Below are 17,443 nucleotides of genomic sequence, written 5' to 3'. Positions count from 1 at the left end.
TGATGACTAACTAATTTGTTGAGTGAATTGATAGATCTTTGTATTACGCTACAGGGACATTTGGGTAATTTCACTTCATACCCTTTTCATATATATTTTTGGTGGCCGTTGACTTGGAAGGAACTTTGGAGGGGGTGTTCTTGGGCAGTAAAATTCCTTAATAAAAGAAAAATATACAAAACCATAATTCACTTCATAATGCAAAGTTAAGACACCTGCCACATACATGTAAATTTCCCAAAACATACAAGTCATTCAAAACGAAAAAAAAAAAAAGAGGATAAGAGAAGTTAATGCACATGCACAACCATTAGGATCAATAGCCTCCAGTTTGACCCTAATTTGTTCGATGACACATTGCCAACCAGGCTTACAAGTACACCTATAGCTCCACAACTACAAGAAAAAAGGTTTATTCGTGACTAGGGATTTGCAAAAACAACCATCGATCTCTTATGAAAATTAGTACCATTTCCAATCAGAGATTAACACCGTGATCACTGTGACTGTCATTTTCTTCGATTAAAAGCATCTCAACTACTTGGCTCATGCTGGGTCTTCTATCTTTCTCTTCCTCTACGCACTGCAGAGCAACTGCTACTAGAGTTTCCATCTTACCCATGTCATAATTTTTTTCTAGTACTAGGTCAACGATCTCTTCAAGCAAGGAAGCCATTGTAGCCGTTCCATTCCTTTTTTCCCTCACCCAAGTAACCAATGTTTTGGGTTCTGCCTCCCCTCCACTTTCTATAACATGGACACCCCTTGTTGGTCCCTTTCCTGCCATCATCTCCAATACAACAATTCCGTAGCTATAAACATCCACTTTGGAGGTGATAGGAAGATTGAAAACCCACTCTGGAGCCATGTACCCTCGGGTTCCTCTTATTCTTGAGAAGCTTGAATTCTCGAGATTTCTATTTTGCAGCTTAGAGAGCCCAAAATCTGCCACCTTTGGTTGATAGTTAGAGTCTAGGAGTATGTTCTGAGGCTTTACATCACAGTGTAAAACCCACTCTAAGCACTCTTCATGCAGATAAGCTAGGCCTTTCGCTGTACCAACGGCAATGTCAAACCTCTTCTTCCAGTCAAGTGCATGAGATGAGAGGTTTTGGGCCAAAGAACCATATTCCATGTACTCGTACACCAAAAGCCTGTGCTTTCCCTCTGCGCAATACCCCCACATCTCAATTAAATTCATGTGGTTAATCCTTCCAATGATGATTACTTCTGCTAGAAATTCACCTTCTCCTTGGTTAGGTTCGTTGAGATGCTTGATTGCTACAGCTCGATTATCAGGCAATACCCCTTTGTATACTATTCCTCCTGCACCTCTTCCAATCTCCTCTTTAAAACCTTTTGTTGCCTTCTTGAGCTCAGCATAGGTAAATCTTCTGAACCCAGTGACAGCAAAAAGATAGCCTTGCTTGTCTGCTGCTGAACCTTGATGGGTTCTACTCAATAGACACCACACCAAAAAGATACAGATGATTTCAAATCCGCCTACTCCACAAGAAAACCAGAGCATGAATTTCACTATACCATTTGCACGACTTTTATAATAATCTTTACTTGAGCAAACCAGTGTGAAATCTTGTACAAACTTTGCGAAGGAGAAAATATTGTGTTTAGGCAATCTCAAATAGAGGTCACCATGAAAATTCGGGGAACGATATCCATTCAGCAACAACGTCTTGGGGTAGCAGTTTGAAGAACCACCTTCCTGGGAGAAGGTGAATTGGAACCCTTTGCAATTGCACATTTGCAAACATAAATTCTTACATTGATCCAACGTGTAATTAGGGAAGAACCCATAATCATAACCGAAGAACTCAACACGGGGTAACAGTAGAAAGCCAGAATCATTTCTACTGCAAGAAAGATGAAAGTCGGGTTCGCACCCGTAAGACCAATCCGTGACATTTTTCATCTTAAATCCTGGGAGGCAAGAGCATTTCCTATCAGAACCAACAATATAGCTGCAGAGACTGTTAGCCCCACAAATACCATAAATAATGCAAGGTCTCTGAATGGCCTGCCAGGACACAACCCACTTCTCCCCCACCTCGTCCCAGCTGTACAATCGAACATCACCATCGTAATCAATTTTCAGTCTTCTATGAAGCTGCAACCCATAGTCTGCTGCCATGAAAGTAAAATCATCAGAAGAACTAAAGTTCCCGAATGTATCAAGCACTGCGATCCGACTATTGTTGTACGTGGACCTTCCAGCTTCCCAGCTCACGAGCCACGGGTCTGGCCAGTATATGCTAGAAACCTCAAGACCGTCATAAAGAAGGCGGAGGAGGTTGTCGTTATCGAAAAAGAGCTTGTAAAAACCAGAGGAATAGTTGGTCTGGCTTCTGGAGGAGATGAGCCTTGTGTTTCTAGTGAGTAGTTGTTGGGGAAGAAGGGTGTCTGTTGGGAAATCAAAGCTTTCCCATAAAGAAACACCTTCCATGTTCTGCAGGACAAGATTACCGGTGTTGTAGAGAGTCAAGTGTACTGAGGAGTGTGACTGGGTATTTGTTGCCCAAACTGTGAACTTTCCAGCGTCGGTTAAGATAAGATTTCCATTTTTGAGGAGAGAGAGCTTGGAGCTCCTTCCATTAACTGGCTGATCACGGTTTGCCATCCAGATTACAATCTGGTTCTTGCCACGGGATGGCTTATTGAACCATATGGCATAGCAATAGGCATTATCACCCACTGAATAAAAGCCAGCAGAGAAAACTCCATTAGCTGATATCAGAATGTCTTCTGATTTCTCAATTGAGAGGGATTTGCCTTCATGAATGGTATCCAAGCTTGAAGATGAGAACGGGAGAGAAAATGACAAAGACAATAGAAGGAACAGAGCTGGCGAACCCATGGTATGCAAACCTTGGCAACTATTGCTATAAAAACTCGCTTGAAACGAATATATGATGTGGTATGCATGTGGATATATGTAAAACTGAGGGAAGTAATGAATGTTAGTCAGTTGGAGAAAAAATGAAGAGAAACGAAAAGCAGGTCAATGGCTCTTTTCTCTAGGAGAAGTGTAATGAAAATAATTTATGTGGATGAAAGCAATCTGTTGACTGTCTGTAACGCCTTGTACCAGGTAAAAGAATTACTATCTTTCACTTACAAATCTGTTTTTTCAGGCATTTAAATTTTCAAAGACTTTATAAATAGTACACAATCTCATATTTTTAAAAATAACCATAATACAAACTCCATAAATCATCATTACAGAATAACATAAACCAAGGGATCCACAATTTTTCAATAATCTCAACGAAAACAAAATGATACATCTTTAAATCTCAATGGAACCAAACAACTCAAAGTACTTCTATTACTCAAGTTATACTCTTCTACTAATAATGGAACTCGACTTTCTATCCATATCTAGACAAGCTCCAATTTTTAATCCTTACCCCCAGCAGGGCAATCAATGTCATATGAAAATATAAGAAGATAAAGGGGTGAGCTATCTACAACTCAGTAAGCAGAGAACATATACTAGTATGTAAACATGAGCAATTTTTTAGAAAGTTTGGTATGCAGAAATAAAACATTTCATATTCATATGCACATCTCAAAACGTGTTATCAGAAAAATTAGAGCAACTATTAAATCTTTTCATACTCATAAACCATTTTCATACTCAAAAACCACTTTGGTATAACATAATTGCACATCTTCATCTTATTATATCATATCGTATCGTATCATGTCATATACCATATTTAACCCCCGTGGTAGGGTTGTGTTATCCCCGATGGCCAAACCAGGCAGTATCATGTTGTGAAACTTTTCATTTTTCAATCTTGGAGTCCCGAGTGTGCACACAGGAAAGAACACGTAAAAGACCACTTTGTTTCCAAAGTGGGTGAACTCATATCATATCATATCATGTTGGTACCAACCATATCACGTGAACTAGTATCATCATATCAGAACCATATTCAGAATTAGACTCAGAACATATAAGTATGCCAAAGGTTTGTCATATCCATATCATATCAAAACACGTGCAAAACATATTCACATCATTTTCCCATGATCAATAACAGTTCCGAAATATTCATATCACATGTACAAAAATTCACAGATATCGTATTAGTTCTTTTCACATTTCTGAAACATGTCAAATATTGCTCATGTCTACATATTTCATGTCAAAAATATTTCTTTTCTCTTTCATACGTATCTCATGAGTGAATGCAAAACATATACTGAGGTTGTCTTTTTTTTTTTTTTTTTTTTACTTTTTATTTTTAAAACAACATGTACATTTTTACAAACCAACCTCAGTTCATTTCTTTTTATGCAAATCTAGCATAGGAACCCCGCTTACCTGGGTCTCTTAGCTTATTCAGAAACTCTCCACAACAATACTGAACAATTGTCATTCGTCACCTATAAAAATTCATGTAACTTAAATAAATCTCCAGTGAACAGATAAATCTCATATTACACCTGAAGTACCTATTTTAATTCTTAAAAAAAAAAAAAACTTAAAATTCTCTCAACTCTAAATATCATCCCTTTCTAAATTTATTAATATCCACCATAACCAACGCCAAATTCCAAAACACTAATATTTAAACCCGAAACAGCCAACAAATCCCAGCATAAACCAATCGCACAAACAACTCTATCAACCGATCCAACTGACCCCCTTACTCCTCAGACTCAGTTCGGCACAACCAAACCAATTCACATAAAAACTAAGTTAGTGCAAAAAAATATATTTAGATCACGAAAGTTCTTTGGAAAAATACTTACGGTGCTATAATATAATTTTTGAAAGATCACGGAGGTGCTAGAAGTGGCGACACAACAACAGAGCAGTGCAAAATACACAGTGGCCGTGGGTCTAAAAAACTCACTTTTGAACGGGGACGAATCAAGACTCGAGATTGATAGGGTAGGGCTTAGGGATGTCGGTGAAGCTAGTGGTGGTAGTGGTTGGCCGTGGGTGGCGGCATAGAGGGCGGTTGAAGACTAAAATACCCAAAACGAAAATATTGATGGTGGGGCTTCACCGGTGGTAGATCGGGGTTGAGGATGAGTGCATCAGGTTGCTATGAGGTCGATGATGAAGTGGTGAAGAAATGGTGGCCGGAGGAGGCGCGACGGCGGCGCGCGAACACAAGAGGTGTCGCGGCTTTGCGTCGTGCATGGGGACAAACGGCGGTGCGAGAGGGGCTGAGAATCAGAGGGTGAGGTCACCGGCCGAAGGGGAAGCAAACGGTAGGGGCGGTGATGGACACGAGCGGCACACGGCGGCGCAGGGTGGAGAATGACACGGACGCGGGGGAGAGAGAGAGAAGGCGTCGCGCGCGGGAGAGAGAGAGGAGAAAAAAGAAAATGAAGGAGAGAGAAAAGAGATGAAGAAAAGAAAAAGAGGAAAAAGAAAAATGGAGGGAAATAAATGGGATTCAATCCTCACATCTTGGGTCACACAAATGATCTAACGAAAAGAATTTCAAAACAGCAAGTTAATTAAAAATAATTTAAATGTAGTGCTTAAATGAAAATAAAATAATTAAATCTAACAATAAACTAATTTAAAATACATAGCAATTTACATAATGAACAAAAATTAATAATAAGAAAACACATTGAATTAACAATTAAAAATCTTAAAATAATATAACATAAATCATCTAAAATTTAAAATATAAAAGCTCATAATCTTAATAAATGAAATAATTTACTTAATCAAAATACATATAAATACGGATATCACACTGTCTGTCAAAAAGAGCGTCTGAAACGTTGGAGCCTTGGAGCCCCTCCCAAAACATGTTCCCCTTTAGATTCTTATTGCACGTTAAGAATCAGGTGCAATACTAATTGGGTTTGAAACACTGGCGCACGACTTGGGTTTTGCGACCTAGTCGAGACTTATGTTGTCGAAGGATTCTAGTTGAAAATGTGACCTATATATATAACATCGTGGATTATAAATGTGGTATATTAGTTATTTTCCTATTTTGATTATAAATGTGGTATATTATTTATTTTCCTATTTTGATTATAAATGTGTATTAAGGTAAAAAGTGTAAAATCACCACTCACCACACGTTCTCTCAAAAGGCTAAGCGGATTTAAAATTCAGGACATATGCTCTGATAGTATGTAAAATCTTCACTTGTTTAAAAAGTTTAAGCTGATTGAAAGAGATAGATTTTACTACTTGCATTATATTCTTGACAAGAAAGAATAAAAGAACTATAAAAAAATAAAAATAAAAACTTGATAAGAAAAGTTAAAAATGTTGAGATTTGAAAAGTTAAAAATAAAAATAGCAGACAAATCTCAACAAAAATTTCATCAACTTGATCAATGTGGACAACTAAGGATCATTAAAGTGTTAAAAGCTACTATTTTGTTTGTAGTACAGTCTACAGATAATGTTTCAACTTAGATTAGAATATGTTAATTATCTATTTCTCAAGGAAAAGTCATGACAAATAAGTCTAGAGAGTCTCTGGCTAATTACTTCTTAAAGAATTAAATCAAAGAGTTTTGCTACTCATCATCTCCACACATCACACACTACACTTTTTTTATTTTTTAAAATTTGTTCTTGATTTTATTCTTCTTAAACTTATTGAATTATTTTACTCATCATCTATATACGTACTATGTATTTAATAAAAAAAATGTGATGTATAATATGTGGAGATGATAAATAAAATTGTTCTAAATCAAATGCCAACATTGACCACGAGTACTAGCTCTTCCCAAATAAACAAATTAGGCTTCCGAATGAAAACCAAAAAATGCCATGTACTGACGAGAAAAACACAACCATATTTACAAGCAAACGAGGAAAAAAAAAAAAAAGGTTAGGTAACCGCCAGACAGACGAAAAGGACTTTGACTATCATGCTGACTTTGACTTTGACGATTGAGTCTCTGATCTAAGGCATCAATTGAGAAATTGTACCAATTGGCATGAAATTACACAAAAATTGTATATATCCAGCATCCAATGCAAAACATTCAAATTAAAAAAATGGGATACCTTGGTGTACCTGGGTTTTGCACCCAGAACCAGAATCTGGTTTCTCGGTTCTAGACCAAATCGGAAAAAAATCTAATCCGGATGAACAGTTCTAATTTCTTCCTTAATTCTTGAAATCAAATGTCATCTCTTTCTAATGAGGACACTTAATCTTCCACTAAATTATACAGAATCAAATTTTGATTTGTAAACATGAAATGTGAACATAATATTTTGGCTAGTTTTGATTTATAAAAAAAATGGGTACATTTCAAGAAATAGTTTTAATAAATATAAAAAAAATAATATAAAATTATTAAACTATAGGTGGTTTAATTTATGCAATAGGTGGTGGCTATGGTATAGGGGCCCAAGATTTGAAAAATAAGGAAAATGATACACATAGAAATGTTTACACAATTACGTTTTAAACAAGAGATATATTTAAAAAATAACTTATAAAAATAATATTATTTTATAGAATTATCCTCAATTAAAAATATGGTTGTATAAGGCTCTATTTGGATACAGAATCATTCTCAACTTATCTCATCATTACATATTTATCAAATTTTCATACAATATATAATAAGCAATTTAATTTTTTCAAATCTCAAACACAACAACAACAACAATAACAACAACAACAACAACAACAATAATAATAATATAATAATAATAATAATAATATTTCAACAATATTTTTTACTTAACTCATCCAAAACTATCTCATCTCATCTCACTATCCAAACGAGCCTAAAACGTTGTGAAAAAAGTTATAGTACTGTAAATGCATACATAAACTTGGTGGATGATCATTTAGATTCAACATCATAGAATTCTAGCCAATTAATGTATCAACTATTTCAATTCTTAAATTCATCAATGCATCTCATTAATTTACATCATTAATTTATGTCACTTTTTCATATACATTATCTTCCAATGCCTATGAAATGGTGCATTGAGAATCATTTGTAGAACAAAAAAAATTAGAACTAAATAATATTGAGCTCCTGAAGAGCTAAACTTATATTGCAATCTTTCAGTTATCTTGTTACTTCTTTTTAATTTCATGTGTTACAGCACGATACTCTAACCAATCATTTTGTTCCTTTGCCCTTTGGTAAGATACTTACATAACATTTTCCGAACTATAACTTTCTCTTATATAAATATTGATAATTGTTTATTTTGATATAAATTATTTTATATAATCTCGATATAATCTATGTGATATTATATAGAGTATAATATTATTATATCAATATGATGAATATTCTTATCTTTTATATATTAGTTTGATTTTAAATACTTCTTCGCATTCAATACTGAATATATTTGTTATAAATCATGTCAAATCTTACAAAACTCAAATTTGTTGCCCTCAAATGTTTCTTGCAACAATTATTTCTCATAGGTCACTGATGCTGAGATTCATCTTGATGCAATGAATCCTAGAAATACTATTAAGGAAGGAAATGAAGCATCCTTGAAGGATTGCACTAAAGCAATGATTCTCTTTCGCCACCATCTGCATAAAAAAACTAAAAACTACGTCCCTCACCATTGAAAATCTATTAATTCTAAAGAATAGTTTAAATGAGATATACGTGTACCAGAAAAAGCGTGATCCTCCCAAAAGCTCATTAACATTGAATGTACCTGAAGTTGCAAGATTATTAGTGAATAAAACTCTACACTAAAAAAAAACATTTTACAATTAAAATTGTGTAGAGAAAAAGCCACTAACAAGGATATGTTCGAAATGAAATAAATAACATATTAATCATGCCTCCAATGTGCTCCTGCAGCAAAGAATATCGAATGTGAAAGCTCACTAGTATTCTATAATAATATCTTGTTTACTAGTGGCTGAACAAAATAAAGAGTAGTTAATGAAAAATAAACAGTCTCGTTCAACCCGGTCTATTCCATTCCCTTAGGCAAATCAAATCTCATTTCATCGTAATAAAGGAAATAGTGGTAATGGATGTGGATGTAGTAGAAAAAGCTATAGAAATCAAGGGGAGTGTATTCAAATTTTCTCATAAAGAAATTCTACATACCACCAGAAATGAAATCAAACTATGACAAAGCACGATGAAAACAAAGGTTTGCAGAATTAACCTATAAAGAAATATGAAGATAAATATCATATGTGTGGTATGAAAGGACATTGGTTACGTACATGTCGTATATCTAAATATTTGGTAAATGAAGCATCTATAAAAGATAAAGAAAAATGGTTCGAAATGAATTTTCCGACCATAAGGATCCAAAAGATCATCTAACTTATTTTAATAATCTAAATGTGTAACGCACTTCGTTGTGGTGAAGCTTTTAACAAATAGTTTAAAAAAATGAGACGAGAATTGTTGAACTTTTTCAAACTTTTACTTTCCTCTATAAGATATCAAAGATTTTATGGTTAAAGTATAAAACTTGTTTTATAAATCTAAAAGAGAGTTTGCAACGAAATTCATTTAACTAAAATATACAGTCCTTCTACAAAATGTGAGTTCATATATTTAATAAACCCTGCCTAGGCTTCTGTCACATTTTTCCTTTGGCCATGTTCGTCTTGTTCCTTAGTCCTCATTTCGTTCCTAGGTAGGGCATACAAAAAAACAAAATAGGTCAAATACTTAGTAAACATTACTTCATACTGTGAAAATATACTAACATAGGTTTTCATTTATGCATTTATCATTCTCTATATATTTTACATAAAATATTTTCTTTCCTTTGAAAGCATTACAAGGTGAGGTTTTTCTTTAAAAAGAGTTTTCATTCCTCATAAAATATTTTCCACATCTTTTACATTTCTTCATAAAGAACTAAATCATTTCATACATCCAATTAACTCTTATCACTTTTCATTGATCGGTACACACTATTATGCCCCCGTGTGTTGGGGTTAACGGTCTTTCAGACTCAGATTCTGCCCTCGGCGGGGATCCATTTCAATCGGGGGCAGCACTGGGTGCATTACCAGCACTACTTATCAAGCCTCGCAATCTGCCCAGTCCATTGGTACCATTATTCATTTAGTCATAGTTGTTACATCGCTTCACACATTAAAACATTCATTTCCTTTCATTCCTTCCTTCCTATCTTTTCCTTTTATTCATTTCATTTATCAAACTACTTCATTACATAAAATATAAAGACAATATGTACTACATATAACATCCATTTCAAATGCTTACAACTATTCTTGAGGTGCATAAAAAGAGGTTGCCAAAGGAGGTCATTACATGTGTATACTTAAAAATATTGTTACCTTAGCATACTTTCATAAAACATTATTTCATTTCTATGAAAATATTTTCTTTTCTTTCATTGCATAAAAATAACATTTTTCTTATAACGACATTTCATTTCATTTTTTATAAAGATCAACATTTCATTTTTATTTCTATGAAAATATTTTCTTTTCTTTCCGGCATTGCAATCTGGCATTGGTACCATTATTCATTCAGACATAGCTATTACATAGCTTCATACATTAAAACATTCTTTTCCTTTCCTTTCAATCATTTCTTCCTGTCTTTTCCTTTCATTCATTTCATTTATCAAATCAGATCCATATACAATCCATCTATGTTTCAACTTGTTCGTACAAGCTCCATCCATGCATAATACATTCAAAGTACACAAATTTGTCCAATACATGCAACCAATCATTTTACACATGTACCTTACCATATTTATCACATCATATCAATATACAATGCATTTCAAGCACTCATTTATTTTACAAGCTTTATCCATATACAACATGCATAATAACTACAATTATGTTCAACCCTCAAATTGAATCAATTTCAACTCACTAAACAGCCCATTGGCATCATAAATAACATGACAATACACCAAGATAGCACATAATATAAATATGTCAAAATGCATATCACTCACTCCATTGTAATCCAAATGAACAAGTCACTGGAGGTAGGAAACTCTCCCCCTCTCTGCTCCCCACGAACCAAAACTCTCTCAAACCTTTCCACTATAGATCTGACTCGAGGGGGTGGGAGCTTCGGCTCCCTTCCCCCTCCCTCCCTTCCTCCCCATTTCCTTCTCCTCTGTGTAGTGCTCCATTTTTTTTGTTTTGTGTGTTTTCAGGCTTATAAGGGAGAGTCGCAGATCTGGATTTTCGGTGACCATAGACCAACACACGTCCCTCCATGATGTTGCCCAGCCTCCAATCTTCAAGACCACCAAATGCGACGCCAATAGGAGTGGCAAGTCGCTCGCACGCGCGGCCTAAAGCTCTAGGAGACGTTCGGCTAGTGGCTACCACCGGGAGGCCCTCTACCGACGCCACGTGCTGTGCCTATGGGGTTTGTGAGTCTGGAGTCTCCAAGATCGACCGTCGGTCTCCTTCCAGAGCGGCGTGTGTACTGTGGGCACAACAGCCTCATTGGAGCACTTTTCTTTTCTGACTTTCACAGTGTTTTTTATTGCATTTTATTTCGTGTCATGTATTTACTTTTTAGAAAAGTAAAAATCTAAAAATTTGTCCCTTCGGACCTCCGTCCGAACGGTGTGATCCCCCCTTTCTGCTTAGGCGGTGTATGGGGTTGGTGCACCCTACTCCACTTAGTCGGGGTATGGGTTTTGTCACCCGGTTATTGTTAACTCTATCAGGGATAGAGCTGTGCACAATAGATCTCTTAGACTTAGATCTTCAGAGATCTACCGTTTGGACTAGACATTGTTAGCCACGAAAGTGTGCTGGGGAGCTTTTAACGTTTGTAACTGACTTTTTTAAGTCATAGTTGTATGTTCTCTATTATGAATGAAATGCGGTCCGTTATTATTAAAAAAAAAATGAACAAGTCACTTCTTCTTAGTTTGTTATGCTGAATACATTACTTGAATAGGGTTGTCCACACTACAATCATCAACATATATACATTATTTTCCAAACTTTAGTAGTTGCTTCAATACATGATACAAGACTACTTAGAACTAATTCACAAATTCGTCTTTATACTTCCATATGCAGAATCTAATTTATAAAGTTACTAACATGCTTGTTGCTCCATGTAAACACCATACACTAAGTTCACATAACACAATATGAAAATCTCTTGGAATCCATACACATACTCATACTCAATCCATATATCATATAACTCAAAATACAACAAACTAACACAGTCACGTCACAAACTGCATATGAATCCACATCATTTCATACAACATATAACCACAACACAAACTACACATTTAATCCCATCACTTCGCATAGCATACAACCACATCACAAACTACACCCCACTTCTTCTAATTCTATCATAACACCAACAACATCCATACCAACTACATAAACATAATACTCATTGAGATAACAAGATAGAATTTTTGCTACAAAGTAAGGGGCTGAGCAGCGAGGGAAGCATGTGGCTTGCTCTATTTAAGGTGTGGCGAACAGCGGCTGCGTAAGAGTCTGAGGCTTGTTGTAACAATGGGGCTGGTTTATAAGGATGGAGGGGAGCCTATGGTGGCTTGTGGCTGGACTTCATGGCAGCGGCGGGTTGCCAAAAAGCTTCAAGGAGATGGAGACAACAAGTAGTGGTGACAGAGAGGGTCAAAGGAAAAGAGTGCGAGGACAAGTTGGTGTGTATGGAAAGACAGAGATCGAGAGGAGGAGGAGCCCATTGTAGTGGTATCAGCAGGGAGGAGCATGGCGGGGTTGGTGACTGAGGCTTGAGTTTCAACCCCAAAATGAAAACCCACCCTGATTCACATCCCTGTGTAAAACCCACCGAAAAGCAAACCATCTCAAACTTCCTCCCTTTGTAGTGTGAGAGGTAAACCCACCCCGTGTGCTGGGAAGCACCCCCTTTGTAGACTGGGGTTCCAGATAAAGTCCAATTAGTTTCCATTGGCGACGAGGTCACATGCACCTACACCATTTCCGTACTTTGCAATGTGAACTGCCCAAAACTTGCCCTTTGTCATGCCAATCTTTGCCTTTACCTTCCATTTGTTGTGCAAAGTTCCAATCTATAAACAGCAGTGCATATTTGGCCATGCATTGTCCCATGGATGCTCTGCCCTCTGCCAAGACCTACTAGTTCCGTGTGGTTTTGTTTAGATTTTCGCAATTTGCTAAGGGGACCCCGGTTTTCTGTTCTAGAGGAAAATGGTTTATAAATTGGGGATGCCTAAACGGAGTAAACCCACCAATATTAACCTATGCAAGCCATGCACCTCTATTCCCAGGTCTGGGCATAAACATTATTGCACCCATACCTCTTACCAGGTAAGCCCTTCTTCCCTCCCATTGGTGTTTTTGTTTCTCTATATTAGTTTAGGTTCTTGTGCCTTTCGGTTTTTGTTAATTTTGTTCTCTGCATTTGATGGATTCCTAAATTATTAGCATTTTGTGATTATTTCTCTTTGTGTGGTTTGTGTTTGATATAAGGTTTGTGTCTATGCCTATGACTTTTGTTCTGTGTTCAAAATGGCATTGTAAAGTGTAGAAAATAATCAGATAACAGAATCCCTAGTAGAGCAAGAAGACGAGAAAAAGCGAGGCTTCTGGAGAAAAAGTCGTGTGAAAAATGAATTAATTATTAAAATCCATGTACAGTAACCTATTTATACAAGCTGAAATAAAGGAAAGAAAAATGCTATACGGCAAGTGTGCTATATTACAGAAGTAAAAAATAAACGAAATTACAATTCTGTCCTTATACATAAAATGACAATTATGTCCTGATACCCCCTTCAAGATGGAGAGTGTATAGAATGTATTCCCATCTTGAAAACTAAATGATGAAATTGGTGATAACTAAGAGATTTGGTTAACACATTAGCAAGTTGATGACTCGAAGACAAATGGAAGGTCTTCATGACACCAGCTAGTATTTTTTCCCGAATAAAATGGGAGTCCAACTCAATATGCTTCGTTCTTTCATGGAAAACTGGATTAACAGCAATATGTAAGGCAGCCTGACTATCACAAAAAAGTTGAGCACTATGAGATTGTGAAACACCAAAATCAGATAATAAGATCAGAAACCAAATGATATCACTAGTAGTGTAACATCCCATATTTTAGTGTATTTTTATTGAATGATTATTTTTATTAATTCAAAAATTTATTCTCTTTAAAATTGTCGGATATTTTTAAATGGTTTATTTTATAATCTTTAAATTGTGAAAATTAATTTGTTATGTTTTCTTAATATTTATTATTGTGATGCATTTAAAATTTTTTTTATTTAAAATTAATTTATTATTGGATTAAATTATTTTATTTTCGTTATATCATTACGTTTAAATTATTTTAATTGACTTGTTGTTTTGAAATAATTTTCGTTGGATCATTTTGTGACCCAAGATGTGAGGATTAGACCTCATTTCTTTCCCTCACTTTTTTTTTTCTCCTCTTTCTTTCCCTTCTTTCTTTTTCTCCTTATTTCTCCCCTGCTTCTCTTCCCGCGCGCGACATCCTTCTTCCTCTTCTCGTCCGTTTTTCTCCTCCATGTGCACCGGCCTTTCCCATCATTGCCCCTCCCACCTCCTTCCCCACCCACCGGGGACCCCACCCCCGTGTTTTCAGCCCCTCCGATGCCACGAAACACCCCCACGCGTAGCTTCAAGCCGCACGGCTTTTGGTGCTTGCGCGCCGCCGCCTCGCTGTTGTGGCCGCCACCGCCCAGCCCACCTTCTTCCCCTCCCTCCAGCGACCACCCCCCTCCAGTTTCAGCCTCTCTCGTGCCGCCATTAGCCACCATGAACTCTTCAAAGTCGCAATGCATCTTGAGCTCCAGCGCCGCCGTCGTGCCACCTCCAGCCACCAACTCTTCACCACTTCATTCTCAACCTCATAGCAAGCCAATGGACCCAACCACAGCTCTGATCCGTCACCGGTGAAGCACATCCAACCCCATTTCCGATTTGGGTATTTTTGGTCTTCAACCACCCTTTGCGCCGCCACCCATGGCAAACCACTACCACCACTAGCTTGACCGACCTCTCTAAGTCCTACCCTATCAATTTTGGATCTTAGTTTGTCTCCATTAAAAAATGAGTATTTGAGACCCACGGCCACAATGCATTTTGCATTGTTCTGCAGCTGTGTTGCCACTTCTTACAGCTCCGTGATCCTTTAGAAATTATAATATAGCGCTGTAAGTATTTTTCCAAAGAACTTTCGTGATTTAAATATATTTTTGCACTAACTCATATTATTGTGATCTGGTTGGACATGCCGGACTGAGTCCGAGGAGTTCAGAGGTCGGATGGATTGTGGACGGAGTTGTTGTGTATTTGGTTTGCATTGTTGGTTGTTGGTATGTGTTGTTCATGTACATGGCATATTACATGCATGATCATGTTTGTAAATGAAACTGGGTTTTTGTGTATATACATTCATGTTCATGTGTTTATTGAAAACTGGGTTTTCATGTGTTTGTCTGAAAATTGAATTTTCATGTGAAATGATTCTGAGTGCGTTCGAAATGACTAGATTGAGAAAAAGGAAAAGAGACTGTAGGGATGGTGGTAAGCAGGGATGGTGGTAGAGTCCCGCCTGCAATTCCCGCCTACGGTGCACGCGGTAGGGATGGTGGTAAGCAGGGATGGTGGTTGTGTCCCGCCTGTGATTCCTGCCTAAGGTGCATGCGGTAGGGATGGTGGTAAGCAGGGATGGTGGTATAATCCCGCCTGTGATTCCCGCCTACAATGCTCTGATAAGTATTCATTGTGTGTGATAAGTATTCATTGTGTGGAAAGGAACTGTAGGGATGGTGGTAGAGTCCCGCTTGTGATTCCCGCCTACGGTGCACGCGGTAGGGATGGTGGTTGTGTCCCGCCTACGGTGCACGCTGTAGGGATGGGGGTAAGCAAGGACTGTGGTAGAGTCCCGCCTGCGATTCCCGCCTACAGTTTTCGATAAATGGTTTGTTTTGTGTGAATCATTTTTCTGGGAAAAATGGTATTTTATGGCTAAGTGTATTTTGTTATATGAATGCATGTTGGTTGCATTAATATGTTTTTATCCCGAGAGTTGTTTGGTTTGTACTTACCTGTGGTACCATTTTATGGTATCGCAGATTTTGATGCAGATGTGGACGACGAGCCTTAAGCTTGGCTCCGTTGGTGGAGTGATCTGGTATTACTCCTGTTTATCGAGATTCGCTTTATCAATTATTTATGTATTTGTTTTGTAATATATTTTGGGATGACTGTATAACTTTTAATGATGATTTGTTTTGAATATTTGTATTTAAAATTCTGGTACTTAGTAGACTTATTTATATTATCCGCTGCGTTGTTTACTGTACATTGTTGCATGTACACACACTTGGCACTTTTGTTGGGATACGTGACAGAGATGTCATCATCCTGACGTCACGATTTCTGTGTTTTTTTGTACCTGGGAGTCGGGGAGTCACAAGTAGAGGCCATTGATCGATACTTAGCCTCGGCAGAAGATCTAGAAATAGTTGTCTGTTTCTTGGTCTTCCATGAAACCAAATGATTCCCAAGAAAAACACAATAACCACTTGTAGATCTCCTACTGTCAGGACAAGAAGTCCAGAATTAGCAAAGGCTTTAAGAGACAATGTATTGTCAGCTGGAAAGAAAAGTCCATGGCAAGGAGTGCCTTTGATATATTGTAAAATTCTGTAGGCAACTTGTAAATGAGGCTGTCTAGGCTGAGCCATATATTGGCTAAGTCTATTGACAGAATAACACAAATTTGGCCGAGTTATTGTGAGGTAATAAGGCGCCCTACAAACCTTCTATAAACTGTAGGGTCAGACAACAAATCTCCCATATCCTTACTCAACTTAATATTTTGCTCCATAGGAAAAGTAACAGATTTAGAAGTAAGGAGACTAGCAGCTTGAAGAATTTCCAATGAATATTTTCTCTGACACAATTAAATACCAGCAGGAGATCGTGCCACCTCCAAACCAAGAAAATATTTGAGTTTGCCAAGGTCCTTAAGCATAAACTTCTCATAAAGTAAGGACTTTAAAGACTCAACAACTTGCATATCATTACTAGCTATGAGAATATCATCAATATAGACAAGAACGGTAATAAAATATGAACCCCTCATTGCATGCCATGAATTGATTTGGTAATGTTCCACCTGCTCCATTAGGTTCATGATCAGATATTGTTTACTAAAAGAAAATTTATTATTGGTAACGAGTTATTTGTAGTGAGAATGACTATTTGAGGTAAGAATAAATTGAATTTAGTATAAAATAATCATTTTCACAGCAAATAACTGACCACAGATAATTTCCTTTTTTTTTTTTTTTTTTTGTATTATCTTGAATTGTTATCTTTATTTCCTTAAAATGTGAATGGTCGGAAAACCAAAATTGGAAAATACATTGTCAGAGATGTAGTAGTCTAGTAAATGTTATGGATCCAAATACCAGAAAAGGA

The 17,443-nt window shown here is 36.8% G+C and overlaps 1 protein-coding gene and 1 long non-coding RNA gene across 2 annotated transcripts; both read right to left on the bottom strand.

Annotated features, from left to right (window-relative positions):
• Positions 1-230: 230 nt before the first annotated feature.
• LOC121242814 (putative receptor protein kinase ZmPK1) lies at positions 231-2,998 on the bottom strand. The gene has a single exon (XM_041140763.1). The coding sequence runs from the start codon at positions 2,870-2,872 to the stop codon at positions 479-481; it is 2,394 nt and encodes a 797-aa protein (XP_040996697.1). The 5' UTR covers positions 2,873-2,998; the 3' UTR covers positions 231-478.
• Positions 2,999-13,899: 10,901 nt separating this feature from the next.
• On the bottom strand, positions 13,900-16,560 carry LOC121242813. The gene is made up of 3 exons (XR_005935984.1): positions 16,432-16,560; positions 15,214-15,216; positions 13,900-14,063 (listed from the first exon to the last, which is right to left on the bottom strand). It is a non-coding gene; the product is annotated as an uncharacterized LOC121242813 (long non-coding RNA).
• Positions 16,561-17,443: the final 883 nt, after the last annotated feature.

The sequence above is a fragment of the Juglans microcarpa x Juglans regia genome, chromosome 8D (assembly GCF_004785595.1).
Source record: "Juglans microcarpa x Juglans regia isolate MS1-56 chromosome 8D, Jm3101_v1.0, whole genome shotgun sequence".
Classification (NCBI taxonomy): Eukaryota; Viridiplantae; Streptophyta; class Magnoliopsida; order Fagales; family Juglandaceae; genus Juglans; species Juglans microcarpa x Juglans regia.
This window is presented reverse-complemented; position numbering and strand designations above follow the sequence as displayed.

What these genes read in the sequence shown, in the direction of transcription:
- LOC121242814 (XM_041140763.1), bottom strand. Translation starts at nt 2,872, where the DNA reads ATGGGTTCGCCAGCTCTGTTCCTTCTATTGTCTTTGTCATTTTCTCTC.